Source organism: Microcebus murinus, chromosome 2, assembly GCF_040939455.1.
Source record: "Microcebus murinus isolate Inina chromosome 2, M.murinus_Inina_mat1.0, whole genome shotgun sequence".
In the NCBI taxonomy this organism is placed as follows: domain Eukaryota; kingdom Metazoa; phylum Chordata; class Mammalia; order Primates; family Cheirogaleidae; genus Microcebus; species Microcebus murinus.
The window spans coordinates 19907149-19926197 of NC_134105.1; the positions used below are offsets into that span (position 1 = coordinate 19907149).

The window sequence follows — 19049 nt, forward strand, 5'->3', positions numbered from 1 at the left end:
ATGAAGTATGTGCTTTTGTTGTCTCCATTTTATGAAACTTACAGAAGTTAAGTAACTCACCCAAGGTCATACAACTAGCAAGTGGCTAAGCTTGCTTGGATTTCAAATCCAACCAGTCTGAGCCCTTCTCTTAACCATTCCGATAAACCTGGAGGGGAGAGGAGCACAAGGAATTCATTTTGGCTGGAACCTGGCATGTGATGGGGAAGGTGGGACAAGAGGCCAGTGAGGTGGAGAGAAGGGAAAGCATGGAGCACCCCGTAGCCATGTCCCTGCTTGAAGGCGGCAAGCCTGGATGCAGGGAGAGCATCTCAGAGGTTATTTCAATAGTTTCAGCAAGAAATGATGGAATGTCAGATTAGGAAGATGGTAGTCAAAAGAAAGAACAATGGCAGTATTATATGGGTTATAACGGAATGATGGACAGGACTTGGTGATTGCTTAGAGGTGGCAGAAAGAGAGAGGAAGAGGAGTCAAGACTGAGTCTTAGGTTTCCAGCTGAGCACCTATCTGGGTGGTGTCAGTCCTAGTTCTTTCACCCATTTGCTGTGTATCCTTGGAGATCCCACCGGCTCTCTAGATATCTGTCTTCCTAGCTATAAAATGAAGATAATCAAACCTGACCTCCCCGTGTATCAGGATGGTGTCAAGAAAAGATGAAGTCATAAATCTGGAAGTGCTTTGGAAAGTCAAAAGCCCTTTGCAAATGCAAGTGGTTATTATTTGATGGTTATCTTTGCACTCTTCCCCCACTTGGGCTTGCAGAGGGAGCCAGACTGGAAGGCAACCAGGGGAGCTGCCTGCTCGCTCAGAGGCAGCCACTGTATTTCCCATCAGGCAGATCTGTCTCTTTGGCAGGTGGGAGCCACATTCCCACTCCCACGTACTAAATTGTTAATAGCTTCCCCAGGGAGTTCCTTTCTGCTCTGACTCCTTCTTGATTTCTGTTTCTCCACTGCTGACGCCTTCTGATGCCCTGGGTTGGCCCAGGGTTTCCCATCCATTTTTTGTTTTTGTTTTGTTTCCCCTGAAGCCAGGCATGGGGACAAGCCCTAAGCAGGGCCCAGACTCTTTGGTAACCCAGGTGTGGAGGGCTGTGTTTATTCTGTGGCCTACCAAGAGCAAGGACGGACTCAGGAATTTCCTAAGCCCCGAGTGACTCAGCGCCCTCCACAGTGGGAAAAACTGCCGAACAGAGGCAGACGGAGAGTGATTTTCTGGTCATTGTGCTGGGAGGCAGCATAGTGGGGTGGTCAGAAGACCAGAGTTTGGAGTCACACGGATCTGGCTTGGCATCTCGGCTCTGGCTTGGGTAGGTAGCCTGACCGCTGCAAAATGGAATAACATTAATAATAGTAGTAGCTCTTGCCCACAGGGCTGCCTGTGGATTAAATGAGATAATACACAAAGCACTTGGCCCAGTGCCTGGCGTAATGCAAACTCTCCAGAAATGGTAGCCAACAGGATTGTATATGAGTTTGTGACCACAGAAATGAGACTGCCTTTTACAGATAATTAGACTAAAATGCTCACATCTATATAAGAATGGATCACTTCCAAGTACTTACTTTAGAAGGTCATTGAAGGGCCAGGTACAGTGGCTCACGCCTCTAATCCTGGCACTCTGGGAGGCCGAGGCAGGAGGATCCCTTGAGGCCTGGAGTTTGGGACCATGCTGAGCAAGAGCTACTAAAAATAGAAAAATTAGCCAGGCATGGTGGCACACACCTGTAGTCCCAGCTACTCGGGAGGCTAAGGCAGGAGGATCGCTTGAGCCTAGGAGTTTGAGGTTGCTGTGAGCTAGGCTGATGCCACGGCACTCTAGTCTGGGCAAGAGAGTGAGACTCTGTCTCAAAAAAAAAAAAAAAGCTCTGGGACTAAGCCAGGTAGGTTGTGGGCACCTATAGTCCTGGCTACTCAGGAGGCTGAGGTGGGAGAATCTCAAGTTCAAGTCCAGCCTGGACAACATAGCACTATCACAACACAACACTATCTCAAAAAAAAAAAAAAAAAAAAAAAGTTAAAAAGAAAATAAAGCAATAGTCTTACTCATCCTCATGGTTTAATAACTCATGCCCAGATAGCCTATCCCAGTTGGCAAAATATCTGTTGTTTCAAAGGACCCTAACCCCAATCCTGCACCTCTCTACTTTACAGATGACAAAACTAAGGGTCAGAGAGGTTAAGGGAACTCCTTCCTGTCTTTTGCCTCCACTATAGCTATACCATGGCGTCTCTGTACTGAGGACAGACTCAAAAAACACCGTGGGATGCAATTTTTTAAAACTCCCTTCAGCTCAGTGTGGCTGGAGCATGGGGTTGGGGTGGGAATAGGGATGAAGGCAGAAGAAGGCAGCAGTAAACTCTGGATGGTAGTTTGGGACCAGACTGGGAAGGGCCCCAAACTCCATGCCAAGGAGTAATGGTAGACTTGCCTGGTGACAGCCAAAAGCCAAGCAAGGTGCGGTGGAGCTGGGAATTAGCATTTCAGTTCCAAATAAGATGTATCACACAATTTATGCAAAGGGTTTTTGTTGCTTAGAGTTCTTTGGTCTGTGTTGAACTCTATCTGCCTGTTTCTCTCATCAAAATGGGAGGTCACCAAAGCTGGAATTGAGCTTTCTTTACAGTCACTCATCAAGTGAGCACTTGTGTGTCAGGGATACAGGAATGCATGAGACCTTCCTGTGTGAAGGTGATGCACCAAAATCCAACGATTACACAAAGAATTATGTGGGAAGTTATGTCAAGAAGAAGTCCATGGTGCTTTGAGAACAGATATAAGGGGCCCAGGCTTGTTGGACGTCGGGTGGGCATCAGCGAAGATTTCACAAAGGAAGTGCTATTTAAGCTGAAACTTGAAGGATGAATAGCATGTAGCCTGGGGAAGTGTCTGAGCTCTGCAAGTGGAAGGAACAGAATGTGCAAATGTCCTGAGGTAGGAAAACTTGGCTTGTTAGTGGGATGGGGAGGCAACTAGAACTCTAATAAAGTAGGCCTCCTCCATCCTGTCCCAATTTCTCTTTCCTAGCACTGGAAGTGTCTGAGTACCAGGCCTTTTGGAACAGGGGAGACAGTTTTGGCAGCATTTGTGATCACAGCAAAAATCTTCCATTTGATGAGTTCTTATATGGTTGAGTGGGAAAGTTTTGGGGTGGAGGGTTTGCGTTAGTTGGTAGAGGGACTTGGAGGGCAGCTGAGTGGGATAGAGAAAATGGAGAAGAGGGTGAGCTTGGGAATTCTGGCTTTGTTTTTTCTGAGAAAGAATAAGAATTTTGCATGTAGATGGATGACTCAAGCCAGATGATATGATTGAAGGGTCCTTGTCCAGCCACTCATAGAGCCAAGAACATTACCCCAGAGTCAAGAGCTTGGGAACCCCAATGTTGTCCCACACCAAATCCCAATGAGATTCTTGTCATCCAAATAGCATTTCTGGCTAGGTGTTGTAGCTCAGGCCTATAATCCTAGCACTTTGGGATGCGGAGGTGGGAGGATCACTTGAGGCCAGGAGTTTGAGACTAGCCTGAGAAGCATAGTGAGACTTCATCTCTACAAAAAAAATTAGAAAAAATTAGCTGGGCATGGTGACATGTGCCTGTAGTCCCAGCTACTCAAGAGGATGAGGCGAGAGGATCACTTGAACCCAGGAGTTTGAGGTTGTAGTGAGCTATGATGATGCCACTGTACTCTAGCCTGGGCAAGAGAGCCAGACCCTGTCTCAAAGAAATGAAAGACGAAAACCAAACCAAACCAACAAAGCCCCCAAAACAAAAACAAACGAAAAACCCAAATAGCATTTCCTGAGCACCCATTGTGACCCCAGCCCTCTCCTGTGTGCTGGAATCAAACAGACCTGGTTTCTCCAAGGAGAAAGCTTGGACAGAAATAAATACTATATGGGATAATTTAATGCCTAGCTTCAGTCTTCTCATCTATAAAATGGGGACAATAATAACAGAGTCCACTCCAAAGTGTTGATGCATAGATAAAGAACATTTCACAGTTCCTTGACCACAGTAATGCTTGGAAGAGAGACTGTTCTGGAAATGCTGGGCACCCAAGGACGTGGATGGCTCTGGATCTGGGCTAGTCAGGTCAGGGGTGTGGGAGGGAGGAGTTAGCTAAGTGCCCCCTTATATATGCTCTCAGAGCAGCCACCGTGATCCTACAGGCGGTCTTCAAGACCCTGCTCACCACCTCAACCCATTCTCCAGCCCCAGTTTACTTGCTGTCTTCTCTTGTCCCTGGCTTCCTTTTGAGTCCTTCTGGTTTCTTGGTCTGGAATGTTCTTCCCTAAGATAATTCCTCCCTACACTTCTCACCTTTAAGTGTCATTTCCTTAAGGAAGCTGTCCTGACCTCTTGGGTTTTGTAAACCCTGCCACATTCCTCCATTTGTAACTATATCCTCATTAATGTGATTTTAGGATTGCCGTCTCGCCCCTACTGTGCTGTAAGCCTCAGGAAGCAGGGGCTGTGCCTGGTTTTGTGTACGGGCTGGGCCGGTCCCCAACAGCTCTTGCAATAGGCACCCTCAGTACATTAGTTTGAGCGAAGGAATAGGGTACAAGAAAAGCGGGGATAATACTGGTTATTTATGGTGCCGGCACTCACTGTGTGCTGCGCACTGAGCTAAGTTCTTTACTCGCATCATCTTATTTAATCTCCCCAACAGCCCTCTGAGAGGGGTGGCTGAGAGGGGTGGCGCAATTTTCCTCTTCTAACAAACAAGGAGAATGAAGTTGAGAGAGGTTAAGCGACTTGGTCAAGGTCACTCTGTTGTTCCTTGGTGCAGGGGCGGAAGGGGGATTCATATTGCGGTCCTTCTTACTCCAAAGTGGCCAGGGAGTGGGAGGTGGGTCCAGGCTGGGGTGGGGGCGCATTCGAGCCAGCAGAGCCTCCCGAGGGAGAGGGCGGCCGGCTTCCCCAGCCCAGCTCCCAGCCGGTGGTGCAGCGCCCGCCCCCGGTCGCGGGCGCAGACTGGCGGCCGCCTCCGAGCCACGTGGTGCGCGTGGCGGGCGCGTCCGAGGAGCCCGCAGCGGCTCCGGGCTCACAGCACTCGGGCGAGGAGAGAGGGCGGACGCCGGGGGCTGGGCGGGTGCGGGCGGCGAGGCAGGCGGAGGAGGCGCAGAGGAAGCGGGGCGGCCGGGAGGCTGCAGCCGGCGGCGTCGGGGCCGCAGCCTCGGCCCTTCGCGCGCCCCTCGCGCCAGGTCCCCGCGCCCAGGGCGCACGGTGGAGAGGGACGCGGCACCGGCCAGGCGGCAGCCATGGAGCCAGTCCCCTCTGCCGGCGCCGAGCTGCAGCCCCCGCTCCTCGCCAACGCCTCGGACGCCTACCCCAGCGCCCTCCCCAGCGCGGGCGCCAATGCGTCGGGGCCGCCGGGCGCACGGAGCGCCTCGTCCCTCGCCCTGGCCATAGCCATCACCGCGCTCTATGCGGCCGTGTGCGCCGTGGGGCTGCTGGGCAACGTGCTCGTCATGTTCGGAATCGTCCGGTGAGTCCGCTGCGGGGCCGGGCCCGGGGGTGAGGGTGAGGGTGGGGACCACGGACTCAGGACCCTGGGCCCGGACCCCGGACTCCCCGGGCCTCCGCACCTCCTGCAGGGGGCGCCCGGGGCCCCGCGGGAAGGCCACGTCCATGGAGAGGGGGACGCAGGAACGTAATCCTCATGCGTGTGCGAGTGTGTGCGCGCTTGCTTAGCCAAATAACGTTTGATTGTCTGTTGGCGTTACCTTGCTTCTTCGTGGGACAGTTTGGCAACAGTTTGTGTGTCTGTCACACTTTTTGAGTGGGTGATTGTGGCAGTATGTTTGGACGTCTGAAACGTACCCTCGGGGTGGGCGGAGATGCTCTACCGTGCCACGGGCCTTTGGGGAGACAGCTGTGTGTGGACACTGTGCAGGTAGGGCGGACAGGAGAGTGTTGTGTGTCTGCGCCATGCTGTGGGGACACTTACCAAGTCACATTCGGTGATCATCTGTTGGGGTCCCTGTTGTTGTCCCAAACTGTCGGTTTGTGATTCTCTCTGTATGAATGTGCAGTGAATGTGACTGAGTTGTTTCTTGTCAAACCTCTAAAACTGCAGGGGGAGAGGAGCGTCCAGAGTGGCTTTGGGCATCTGTGTTGGTGCAGCTGTGTGTGTGTGTGTGTTTGCCCGCGGTTCCTGGGCAATAGCTGTGGGCCGCCGTCCCGCTCTCTGCTGCCGTCCCCAGTGGCCATCTGGTCAGGAACTCTGGGTATGCAGAGAGGCCTCATATGCTCCTCACAAATGCTCTCTCGCATTTTCTCATTTCTCTTTGTTTCTGCCAAAGGCAGCAGTGGTTTGCTTGGGCGGGAGTGGAGTTTGTGCTTTCACCCTGGGAAGTAAGGCTCTCTTCTTGGTGTTTCTTGACAGTGTGGGGAAATTCCCAGATTCCAAGACATCGCCAGGTTGCCCCAGGGGTAGCCCTCCTGACACAGCTCCGCCAGCTCAGACATGGGCAATAAAGGTTGAAAGGGAAACTTGCATCCTTAAACCATGAAGATGCCCTGGTACTTACTGTCAGCTGGAAATGGGTCCTGTGAGCTGGTCGACTGAGGCCATGGTCCTCAGCCTCTCTGGGCTGTGCGGCCACCAGGCAGGGAAGAGGGCAGATCCTGGACTCAGAGGTTGGAGATGTGAACTGATGCCCAGACACCATTCCCCTCACTTCCCCTCCCGTCTGCCTTGGTTTCCCTGTGTGAAGAAGAGACCCAATCTCCTGGATTGGAAAGTGTGACTCCCAGAGTGTAAGGTCTCTGCAGGTGGAACGTGGTGTGTTGGAGCATTGGATGAGCTGTGTGGGTGTCACGGGGCTTTGGCATTGATGATCTCTAGGGGATTTTTGCTCCCCCGGAAAGAGTGGAGGGTACAAGAATTTCCTGTGCTCTCAATGACTCATCACCAGCGACAGTGGGAAAATTCCCCCGAGCATAGGCAGGACTGATCTCTGCTTTGTGTTTTTATCAGCGATTCCCCCACTGAGTCGGGCAGACCTGAGTATTAATCCCTGCTCTGCCGCAAACCAGCTCTGTGACTCCGCACATCACTTAGCTTCTTTGAACCTCAGTTTCTTCATCTATAGAATGAGGTGATAATAGAAGCTTCTTCAGTAGGCCTGTTGTGAGGTGTCGGCGAGAGCGCGTCTATAATGCAGCTGGCCTGGTGCCCGGACCCAGTAAATGGAAGGTGTCTATATAATGAGGAGGAAGCATTTTCCAGATCCTGCGGAATCCAGTGCTGATTAAAGAAGGGAGCATGAGGGAGGCGCTTGTCCTCAGGTGGGCCTGAGAACAGCTGCGATCTGAGATTTCCAGGTTCCTGTCACATAGTCTCTCTAGAGAGCTCCAGGTGCTCAAGTCTGGAAAGCCTAGTATCAGTGTGTCCCGTCCCATTTCCGGCCTTTTCCCCAGGGCCCCTGGCTGGTGGGCTGACGAACACAGCTTCCCCACTACCGCTGAGCAAGGGGGGGCCCCTTCTGTGGGTCCACTCTGGGGAGGCTCTGGGCTCAGCCTGTTAGGGGCATTCCCAGCCAGCCTTCCCGATATCACATTGTCAAATGTGTGCTAAAAGCATCCTTCTGGATACACGAGAGGGGCCCCTGGGAATCGCGCTCTTAGCACACGGCCTGTGCCTCCCAGGAACAAGATGTGAGCAGGACTTTTTGGGACAGCTGGTCCTCAAGGCAGAGCATCACTCCCTACTCCTGCGGTGTGAGATTGGCCAGTGTGGTGACTTGATGCTGGCCATAGGATGCCCTGGGTCCTTAGAGGGGACGCCGACAACCCCTCCTCTGGGAAGAGTCAGTGCCCTCAGACGAGCTGGTATCTCAGGGAGTGCTCCTTGGCAGCCCACTGGGTAGCTTAGCAGGCCCTTTACCTCTGGCAGGTGACCCCTTCATCCCTCTACAAGGCCCAGGACTCCTGGGTTTGCTGGCCCCAGAACGAGGGCAGGAGGATGGAATCAACACTTCTCCCCCTGGTCTCCTGTCTGTCCTGCAGCCTTCCCCGTCTCCCTGTCCCCTCTGCTCCCTGATCCTGGTATCGGCAGGTCTGCACTCTGCTTGTCTCTACACTCCGGTGCCCGCTGCCTCTTTCCAGCCCCAGCCTGCCCCCGTGCGCCTCTCAGCCTGCGAGCTTCTCTGCCCTTGATCTTTTCTTAGCCCGTGTTTCTTCTGGCTTTCCGCCTTGCTGGCTCTGGGCTTGCGAGGCGGCTCATGCCTGTCATCCTAGCACTCTGGGAGGCTGAGGTGGGAGGATCGCTTGAGGTCAGGAGTTTGAGACCAGCCTGAGCAAGAGCAAGACCCCATCTCTACTAAAAAAATAGAAAAAAATTTAGCCAGGCAAATAAAAATAGAAAAAATTAATCAGAGGCTGAGGCGGGAGGATAGCTCAAGGTCAGGAGTTAGAAACCAGCAGCCTGAGCAAGAGTGAGACCCCATCTCTACTAAAAATAGAAAGAAATTAATTGGCCAACTAAAACTAATATAGAAAAAAAACTAAATTTAATTGGCCAACTAAAACTAATATAGTAAAAAATTAGCCGGGCATGGTGGCACATGCCTGTAGTCCCAGCTACTTGGGAGGCTGAGGCAGGAGGATTGCTTGAGCTCAGGAGTTTGAGGTTGCTGTGAGCTATGATGATGCCACTGTACTCTACCTAGGGCAACAGAGCAAGACTCTGTCTCAAAAAAAAAAAAAAAAAAAAAAAAGCTGGTTCTGTAACCTACTAAAACTGTTAGCAAGTTGAGTCACATTTCTGTGCCTCAGTGTCTTCATCTATAAACTGTGGATAATAGTATTTAATACCTGCCCCTGGGCACCTTTGTCCTCAAGATTGGGTAAGATGATGTTGGCAAAGCACTCAGTTTTCCCTCCCATCTGAGGTGACCATGGCACACAGCAGGGAGGGAAGGTTGGGCAGGCAGTGTGGGCTGGGGCAGGGTCACAGCAGGTGAATGAGGTGTCACAGTTGTCTCCTCTGTCTACTGCCGAGGTTTTGGGGGCTGCTGGGAAATTGGTAGCACTGAGTCCTGTCTTGTGTTTGGGAGCCCAGCGTGGGCCCCTGCCTGCTTGTCTCCCTCCCCTCTCTTGCCCAGGCCGGGGCCTGGATCCAGGGTTCCCAGAGATGCCAGTGCAGTGGTAAAGGTCATGGCTAGGGGTCAGGTAGTGCCCAGTCTCAATCCCTGCCCTACTGCATCCTGGAGGTGTGGGTTTGGGAAACAGCTTAACTTCCCCGAGCCTCATTTCCTCATTTGAGAAGTGGGGTGATCGTGATTGGTTACTGGGAGGATTAAATGAGGTCATGCATGCAAAGGCCGTAGCCCCGCACCTGGCGTGCCGCGTGCTGATTACCCTGCGCTCCCACAGCTGCTGCAGGTGGCAGAGTGGGTGGCTGTGGAAGGCTGATTGTCTACGTTCTCTACCTTGGGCCCTTCCCCACTTCGGCTGCACATTTACTCATTCAACAAGCATTTGCTGATGCCGACCCCCGCCCTGCCTGTCCAGCCTCGGCTTCCACTGCCCAGACTGCCAGCTTGAGCCTCTGTGCAGTGTCTGGCTCCAACACAGCCATGCCCTGCGGGGGCCTCTGAGTAGTTAGGATTCTAGGGACAAGCTCAGTTTCTTGAAGCTGGGGACCCAGGGGAAGCACCTGAAGCAGCCGGAGGAGGTGACGCGGTGCTGGGCCGTGCAGGGGGAGCGGCAGTTGGCTCCATGGAGAGGTGGGGGCGGAGCATTCCAGGCAGAGGGGACAGCATGAAGGTTCAGCACATGATGGATGACCAGGAGCTGCAGAGGGAGGGAGGTTCACTGTGGCTGAGACAAGGGTACCAGGGGCCAGGGTGGCTGTGAGGATGGAGAGGCTGCAGGGACAAAGGCAGGACAGACCTTGCAAGCAGTGTCCTCCTCACCATGGCTGAAGCAGCACCTGCTGTGTGCGCCTCTGAGCTGCAGCCGGGCCCGGGAGCTAGTGGTGGGTCTGCCCACTTAGTGCCTGCCTTCCAAAATTCTGCACAAGGTGCAAATGTTAGAGCGACTCCTGAGGCCAGCCCCAGGTAATTGGAGGTGGTCTTTCTGGTAGGGACGGGGAGAGGGAAGACTGAGGAGAGGCCTGAAGACAGGCCCAGCGTGACTGTGTTGGGGGCCAGAGGCTGGGCTGCGGTTCGAGTCCGACTGTGGGAACTGAGGCTGGACAGGTCCTCGGGTCCCACAGTAAGGCTGGTCTTGCTCGGAAATGAGGGGGCCTTGGGTCACAGGTCATGGGGAGGGACGTTTGGAGCAGTTTGTGCAGAATGGTGTTCAAGAGGATGAATCTGGTGTGGGTGTGGGTGAATTGGATAGGGAGGGGCTCAATGTGGGGGCACCAGACCGGCTGGCTCGGGGAGATGGAAAGAGATAGTGTGACCTCGGACAAGTCCTGGAAATCCTGGCTTCAGCCGTCCCCTTTCTGAAATGGAGTGCTGTCGGACCTAACAAGAAGGCAGGAGGCTGGGCCGGGTGACTTTGGTGAGGACAGGCAGCAGCCCCTGGCTTGCTGCTTCCTGGGTCTTGGGTTCAGCCCCTGGGGAGTGTGTGTGACTCACAGACACCCTGGGGTAAGTCCAGAGGAGTCACAGAGGACCCCCGAGGAGGCTCTGGAAGACAGCCACATGCCAAAGGCTTCTCTAGGCTGCACCACAGCCCTGTAATGGGGACTTTATGTTCTTAATTACAGATGAGCACACGAAGGCTCAGGGTGGAGCTGAAATTCAAACCCAGATCTTTCTGACTCCAAATATCACTCCATGTCTGTCTGCCACCGCTGTCTATGAGACACAGGAGGAATGGAGGTGGGAGCTGGAGACATCTAGGTAGAGAAGTGAGGACGGGCCAGGGAAGAGAGCAGATTGCCGTCTGTAAATCTGAGGCCTCTGTGTGGGGCAGCAGTGGCTGAGAGCCTGGGCGTCAGAGCCAGACTGACCTGGAATTGTGTCCCAGCTGTGCCATTTACTAAGAGAGTAAACTTGAGCAATACATGCACAACCTCCCTGAGCCTCAGTTTTCTCATCTGTGAAATGGGAGTAGCGATAGAGCTTTCATAGGGTAGTTATGAGAAATTCATCAGGTAAGGACTTCAGCATAGAACCAGGTATTTGGCAAGTGTTCAATAAATGTCTTCTGTAATTATGAGTCTTTAGAAGACGAGCGAGACTTGATTCTCATTCATTCAATTGACATTTATCAAGCCCCATAGGAACTAGGATTATTGGGTGGATGCCATAGAGAAACTTCATCAACTCAATATTAGAAACTCTCTTTTACAATAAAGAGGCCCGTCGCTGTGGCCCATGCCTGTAAACCTAGCACTTTGGGAGGCTAGGAGTTTGAGACCAGCCTGAGCAACATAGCAAGACCCTTAGAAAAATTAGAAAATGAGCCTGGCATGGTGGCATGTGCCTGTAGGATTGCTTGAGCCCAGGAGTTTGAGGTTGCTGTGAGCTAGGCTGACGCCACAGCACTCTAGCCAGGGTGACAGAGTGAGACCCTGTCTGTCTGTCTCCTCTCTCTGTACACACACACACACACACACACACACACACTAAAGGTAACAAAGTAGCTATTTCAGGAAATGTGGAGAAGTTTAAGCAGAGACAGATGTTTCCCATAATCCTACCACAAAAAGAAAAGCTGTGTCATTTTGGTGTATATACTTCCCATCTCTTCTCTCTCTATTTTACTGAGATCAGAATCACATATTGAAATCATGATCATATTATATATAGTATTTTATAAAATGCCTTTTCACTTTATGTTATTTCAGGAGCATGTTCTCATGCTATCAAACATTCTTTGAAAACATGATTTTTAATGGCTACATCGTGTGAATGTGTTCTGTTTCAGAGAACTTATATTATTTCCAATAAATAGTATGCCAATCTACATACTGCTGCCGTGAACATTCTCGAACATGTATGTTTGTGCACATCTCCTTCCTTCCTTCCTTCCTTCCTTCCTTCCTTCCTTCCTTCCTCCCTCCCTCCCTCCCCCCTCCCTCCCTCCCTCCCTCCCTCCCTCCCTCCCTCCCTTCCTTCCTTCCTTCCTTCCTTCCTTCCTTCCTTCCTTCCTTCCCTCATTCTGTTACCCTAGCTAGAGTGCCATGGTGTCAGCCTAACTCACAGCAACCTCAAACTCCTGGGCTCAAGCGATCCTTCTGCCTCAGCCTCCCGAGTAGCTGGGACTACAGGCATGCACCACCATGCCTGGCTAATTTTTTCTATTTTTACTTGTTTGGCTAATTTCTTTCTATTTATAGTAGAGACAGGATCTTGCTCTTGCTTCAGGCTGGTCTCAAACTCCTGAGCTCAAACCATCCACCAGCTTCGGCCTCCCAGAGTGCTAGGATTACAGGTGTGAGCCACCTCGCCCGGCCCACATCTCATTTCTATAAGGAATTTTCCCACAGTCAGATGTCTCCAAGAAGGTATGGGCTGCTGAGTAATATAAGGAGCTTCCTGTCACCGAAGGTATACAAGCAGACTGTGGAAAACCACTGAGTGGAGGTTTGGCCCTGGAGATTCAGGCGGAGAAAAGATAAGACAAGCATAATTTCGGCACCTTTCACCATGGCTGAGAGTCAAAGAAGAATGATTCTTAGATGCTGTGATCTCAGCTTCCCCCTTTCCCTTCCCTGGCAGACGCCTGGACCTTGAGAGGCAGGGGCTGTGCAAGGGGAAGGCGTGATTTCATTAACCTCAGAGTCCTGGGACCTCAAAATCAAATTGGCTCCCCGAACATCATAACACGCACAGGAAGAAGGATAATGGTGGGGTAGAACAGAAAGCTTAGCTTAAATTAGCAATTTACCGTCCCACAGGCTGGAGCAGCCCTATTACCAGCTGGGGGTGTGGGGTGGGATAGGGTGTCTGGGCTGTGTTCTATTGATTTATAGCTCCCAGTGCAGCTGCAGAAATCAGTGGCTTTGTCTCTGGCCGGAAAGAAGGGTGGTACAGAAAGAATCTGTCTTCTCTCTCTTTCCTAGTCTTTCTTGATGAGTAGAAAAAAACTTCAAAATCCTGTGAGGTCACAAAAACCCCATTCAAAGAACATGACACAGGGAGAGGCAGAACTTTCCTCCACTGCAGAAATGACCTTGTCGCCAAGGCATTAAGTGTGGATCATAGGTGATGATTCTTTTTATTGAGCACTTACTTTGTGCCATCTTTTCTTTTTTTTTTTTTTTTTTTTGAGACAGAGTCTCACTTTGTTGCCCAGGCTAGAGTGAGTGCCATGGCATCAGCCTGGCTCACAGCAACCTCAAACTCCTGGGCTCAAGCAATCCTCCTGCCTCAGCCTCCCGAGTAGCTGGGACTACAGGCATGCACCACCATGCCCGGCTAATTTTTTCTATATATATTAGTTGGCCAATTAATTTGTTTCTATTTATAGTAGAGACGGGGTCTCGCTCTTGCTCAGGCTGGTTTCGAACTCCTGAGCTCAAACGATCCGCCCGCCTCGGCCTCCAGAGTGCTAGGATTACAGGCGTGAGCCACCACGCCCGGCCTCTTCTGGATAACTTACTGCAGCTTCTTCTACGTCAGCACTTGCTGCTTCACCTTACACTTTTATGTTATGGAGATGGTTTCTTTCCTTAAACCTCATAAACCAACCTCTGCTAGCTTCAAACTTTCCTTCTGTAGCTTCCTCACCTCTCTCTCAGCCTTCTTACAATTAATAAGAATTAGGGCCTTGTTCTGTTGTTTTATGTATTTTTTTTTCCTTTTCATTTTGGTAGAGACAGGGTCTCACTTTTGCTCAGGCTGGTGTCGAACTCCTGAGCTCAAGCTATTCTGCTGCCTCGGCCTCCCAGAGTGCTAGGATTACAGGCGTGAGCCGCTGCTCCCGACCATAGGGCCTTGCTCTGGATTAGGTTTTGGTTTAAGAGAGTGTTGTGGCTGGCATTATCTAAAATTTTTCCTGTATCAGCAGTAAAGCTGTTTGGCTTTCTTATCATTCATGTATTCACTGCAGTAGCACTTTTAATTTCTTTTGAGAACTTTTCCTTTGCATTCACAACTTGGCTAAGTTGTGCAAGGGACCTAGCTTTCAGCCTGTTTTGGCTTTTGACATGCCTTCCTGGCTAAGCTTAATACTCTCTAGCTTTTGATTTAAAATGAGAAATGTGCAACACTTAGAGGCCATTGTAGGATTATTAATTGGCCAAATTTCAATATTGTTGTGTCTCAGGGAATAGGGAGGCCTGTGGAGAGGAAGAGAGATGGGGGAGCCGGGCCGGGCGAGGTGGCTCATGCCTGTAATCCTAGCTCTCTGGGAGGCCGAGGTGGGTGGATTGCTCGAGGTCAGGAGTTCGATACCAGCCTGAGCGAGACCCCATCTCTACTATAAATAGAAAGAAATTAATTGGCCAACTAATACATATAGAAAACAAAAATTAGCCAGGCATGGTGGCACATGCCTGTAGTCCCAGCTACTCGGGAGGCTGAGGCAGCAGGATTACTTGAGCCCAGGAGTTTGAGGTTGCTGTGAGCTAGGCTGATGCCACGGCACTCATTCTAGCCTGGGGACAAAGCAAGATTCTGTCTCAAAAAAAAAAAAAAAAAAAAGAGAGAGAGATGGGGGAGCCGCTCTTGGTGGAGCAGTCAGAACACACGCATTTATCAATTAAGTTCATCATCTTATATGGGCGTGCTTCATGGCATCCCAAAACAATCACCATGCTAACATCAAAGCTCACTCATCACAGAGGACAGATATAATAATTATGACAAAGTTCAAAATATTGCAAGAATTACCAAAATCTGAGACATGAAGTGAGCACGTGCTATTGGAAAAATGGTGCCAGTAGACTTGCTCATGCAGGGTTACCATGAACCTTCAGTTTGTAAAAGAAGCTCAATAAAATGAGGTGTGCCTGTATATGGAGAGGACGAGGAGGCGGAGACAGATGAGCGGAGGCCTGTTGCTGGGAAGAAGAGCGTTTTGGGCAGATGGGACAGCAAGGGCAAAAGTTAAGGGAAATGCTGCCTGTCTGGCCTTATTAGCGCAGGGCCTGGCTCACAGCAGGAAGCTGTTGGCCACATTGGCTTGTTGCCCAGCACTTGGGAACCAGGGACAGGGATTAAGCCAAGGAAGAGAAGCTGCTTTTCCTGATCTTGGCAGATGCCCCTGCAGCACAGATGGAGATAATCTGTTTCCCCTGATTCCAAAAACTCATCCTCCCAGAGTGCTAGGAGATACCCACGTCTAGTGGTTTTCCATCCCTCCCTACGGGGAGGGAACAGGGCTGTCCTGCTGGGAGGGGCAGGTAGCCACAAGATACTCCCTCCACCTGCTTGGGCCTTGGCATCCCAGGTAAGGGAGGGCTCAATGGCAGTGCAGGGCATACTGACTTGGTGGGAGTTATCACCAAAAATAGAACTCTGGCCTTTCTTGACTGATGACGAGGTGACCAGCTTTGTGCCAAGCTCTGTGTGAAGCGCCGCACATATGTTACCTCATTTAATTCCCCTGCCTTTATGAAGTTGGTGCCACGTTTCTCTCCATTTGACAGATGAGGAAACTGAGGCTCAGAGATGGTAATTCACTTGCTCAGGGCCACAGCTGGGAAGTGGCAGAGTTGGCCTTTGAACTGAAGCCCCCTTGACGCCCAGAGCCCAGGTGTGCAAAGTATCCATGAAGCAACATCTGTGAAGAAGGTCAAACCCATGCTACCCTCTGATTCCCGCTGTGAAACGTGGCTTTTTCTTATAGTCAGGGGTTGGGAGAAGCTATGAAGCAGAGTAGACTTATTTGTAATGTCTAAATAATAAATTGTTTACCAGGTACGGTGGCTTATGCCTGTAATCTCAGCACTTTGGGAGGCTGAGTTGGGAGGCTGTCTTGAGGCCAGAAGTTCAAGACCAGTCCAGCACACGCAAAACTCCTTCTCTATAAACAATAGGAAAATTAGCTTGGGGAAGCAGTATGTGCCTGTAGTCCCAGCTACTCAGGAGGATGAGACAGGAGGATCCCTTGAGCCCAGGAGTTTGAGGTTACAGTGAGCTATGATGACGCCACTGCACTCTAGCCCGGGCAACAGAGCAAGACCCTGTCTCAAATAAATAAATAAATAAAACAAAATGAACTGTTAATAAACAAAAACGGAGCTCTGTTATGTGCTAGGCAAAGAGAGATGTCATAAAAAGTGACACACGGCATGGCCAAAGGCCTGGAGTCTCTCTGGGCTTTGTAGAACACGAGATTTTGGACCTCCGCTTCTGTTCATTCTACATCATTCTACACTCCTGGGTGATCACCTCTCATCTTTGGGCCAGTTTCCTTCTCCAAAGTGGGAATGTCCTGAGACCCGCTTCCCAGGGCGGGCGGGACTCAAATGAGAGCATGTGTGTGGAGAGCTCCTCACAGGCCTCCCAGCCCGTTGTCTCACAGACTGTGCCCTTGGCGGGGGTGGGGGTGGGGGAGTGGGGGGTGGAGGGTGGGGAATCAGGGTAGGCAAACTGCGTCACATCCACATGGCTGTCACTGAGAATGGTCAACTCGTGGACATTAGTTTTACATGGAATTGTGGGATTGAAACATTAACTTGGCAGATGGTGAGGACTTGAAATCATTAAGAACCCAGAAATCACAACTATGGCAAAATTGAGCGTGTGTTTGACAAGATGAGAAGACTCTATACAGAAGAGCTATATGCAAAAATCTCATTTGCTCTTTCCAACACTTCTGTGAGGTGGGGACAATGGGATGTGCCTATTTCATAGGTGAAGAAGCTGAGGCCCAAAGATGACAGACTTTTGCCCAAGGACACCTGGTTAGAGAGTGACTGCAGAGCCGTCCCTCTCTCCGTTTTGTCACACTGCCTCTCAGCACTTTGGACCCCTCCGTCAGCCCCATGTGGTGGTCATTGTCATCGCCCTTTCCAGCTGAGGAGACTGTGTGGCTCCCTGGCACCAGCCTTGGCCTGGAGTGTGGGCTTGGGGTCCATATTATTAATGTCCTATCAGAGAAAAAGCAGCAGTGGGGTGTATTCTGAGGAACTGGCTCATGCCGTTATGGGGTCTGGCTAGGCAAGGGTGAGATTGGCAGGGCAGGCTGGCAGGCTGGAGATCTCAGGCAAGAGCGGATGCCCCTGTCCACAGGTGGTTCCTTCTCCCTCCGGGAAACCTTAGTTTTGTGCTTAAGGCCTTTCAACTGATTGGATGAGGCTGGCCCGGTGACTCCCGCCTGTAATCCTAGCATTTTGGGAGGCCGAGGCCAGGCTGGTCTATCGTTTGAACTCAGGAGTTCAAGACCAGCCTGAGCAAGAGTGAGACCCCATCTCTACTAAAAATAGAAAGAAATTAGCTGGAAAACTAAAAATGTATAGAAAAAATTAGCCAGGCATGGTGGCGCATGCCTGTAGTCCCAGCTACTTGGGAGGCTGTGGCAGAAGGATTGCTTGAGTCCTGGAGATTGAGGCTGCTGTGAGCTAGGCTGACGCTACGGCACTCTAGCCCTGGCAACAGAGTTAGACTCTGTCTCAAAAAAACAAAAACAAAAACAAAAAAAACTGGATGAGGCCAACCCAGATTATCAAGGATAGTCTCCTTTACTTAGTTAACTGAATTAATAGATGCAAACCACATCTACAAAGTACCTTTGCAGCAACACCTCAATTAGTGTCTGATTAAATAACTGGATGCTATAGTTTAGTCAAGTTGACACATAAAACTAACCATCACAGGGTCAGACAGACCTGGGTGTGAGTCCCGAGACTGCAACCAATGGGCTGTGTGACCTTGGGCAAGTTTCTCTGTCGCTCTGATACTCGGTCCCTCATCTGTCAAATGCTATGGCAGTGCTTACTGCAGTCAGTTGTCAGCTTTCAATGGAATGATGTAAATCAGATGTCTTCATCCAGTGCTGGTCACCTAGAAAGAGTGAAGACACACACAAAAATAGGTGGTCATGAAAGTGTTTTGTATTTGTGGTGCCATTGCCTCTTTCTGTGTTTGCCTTCCCTTTTACTGGTTGCTTGTGGAGGGCAGGAACTATGTTCCACTCACCCTCTAGCCTGTTTCCTAGCTCAGTCCCTAACCCTAAGGTGGCTTCACTAAGTATTTCTCTCTTTTTATTTTTTTGAGACAGAGTCTCACTTTGTTGCCCAGGCTAGAGTGAGTGCCTTGGCATCAGCCTAGCTCACAGCAGCCTCAAACTCCTGGGCTCAAGCGATCCTCCTGCCTCAGCCTCCCGAGTAGCTGGGACTACAGGCATGCGCCACCATTCCCGGCTAATTTTTTCTTTATATGTTAGCTGGCCAATTAATTTCTTTCTATTTATAGTAGAGATGGGGGTCTCGCTCTTGCTCAGGCTGGTTTCGAACTCCTGACCTTGAGCAATCCGCCCGCCTCGGCCTCCCAGAGTGCTAGGATTACAGGCGTGAGCCACTGCGCCCGGCCTCACTAAGTATTTCTTAAATATCTAGTTGGAAAGCCAAGTGCAGTGGCGTGCGCCTGTAGTCCCAGCTACTCAGGAGGCTGAGGCAGGAGGATCCCTTGAGTCCAAAAGTTCGAGGCTGCAGTGAGGTATGATCATGACATTGCACTCTAGCCTGGGCAACAAAGCGAGACCTTGTTTCCCATCCAAATACTAACCATGCCCAACCCTGCTTAGCTTCTGAGATAAGAAGATATTGGGCACATTCAGGGTGGTATGGCTGTAGACACTTTGCCTCTTAAAAAAAAAAAGTCTAGTTGCCACTTTGTTGAGGATATTCCCTCTGTGGGCGTTGTTGGAATCTATAATAGAAATCCCCCAACTACAGAACAAGAGGGAAACAAGATGTGCAGGAATGTCAGGCCCTGTTCCCTCCAGAGTAACCCCTTACTTTTCGGCTTAGTAAATCTTTCCTACAGGGAGCCTTCTCTGATGTCCTCCCCCTGCCAGCAAACGGATTACCCTCTGTGTCCCCACAGTGTCCTGTGTGTCCACCTTCAGAGCAGGCACCACACACATTTCAAACCCCCAATTGCTCATATCTCTCTCTGTCTCTGT

General features: G+C 50.9%; 1 protein-coding gene across 1 annotated transcript in view; it reads left to right on the forward strand.

The window, feature by feature from the left end:
- The first annotated feature begins 5217 nt into the window (after positions 1–5217).
- OPRD1 (opioid receptor delta 1) overlaps positions 5218–19049 on the forward strand; it is a 33265-nt gene continuing 19433 nt past the window's right edge. The window contains exon 1 of the mRNA XM_012750835.2: positions 5218–5496. Coding sequence (XP_012606289.1) covers positions 5270–5496 — 227 coding nt within the window. The 5' untranslated portion in view covers positions 5218–5269. The remainder of the gene's footprint in view (positions 5497–19049) is intronic.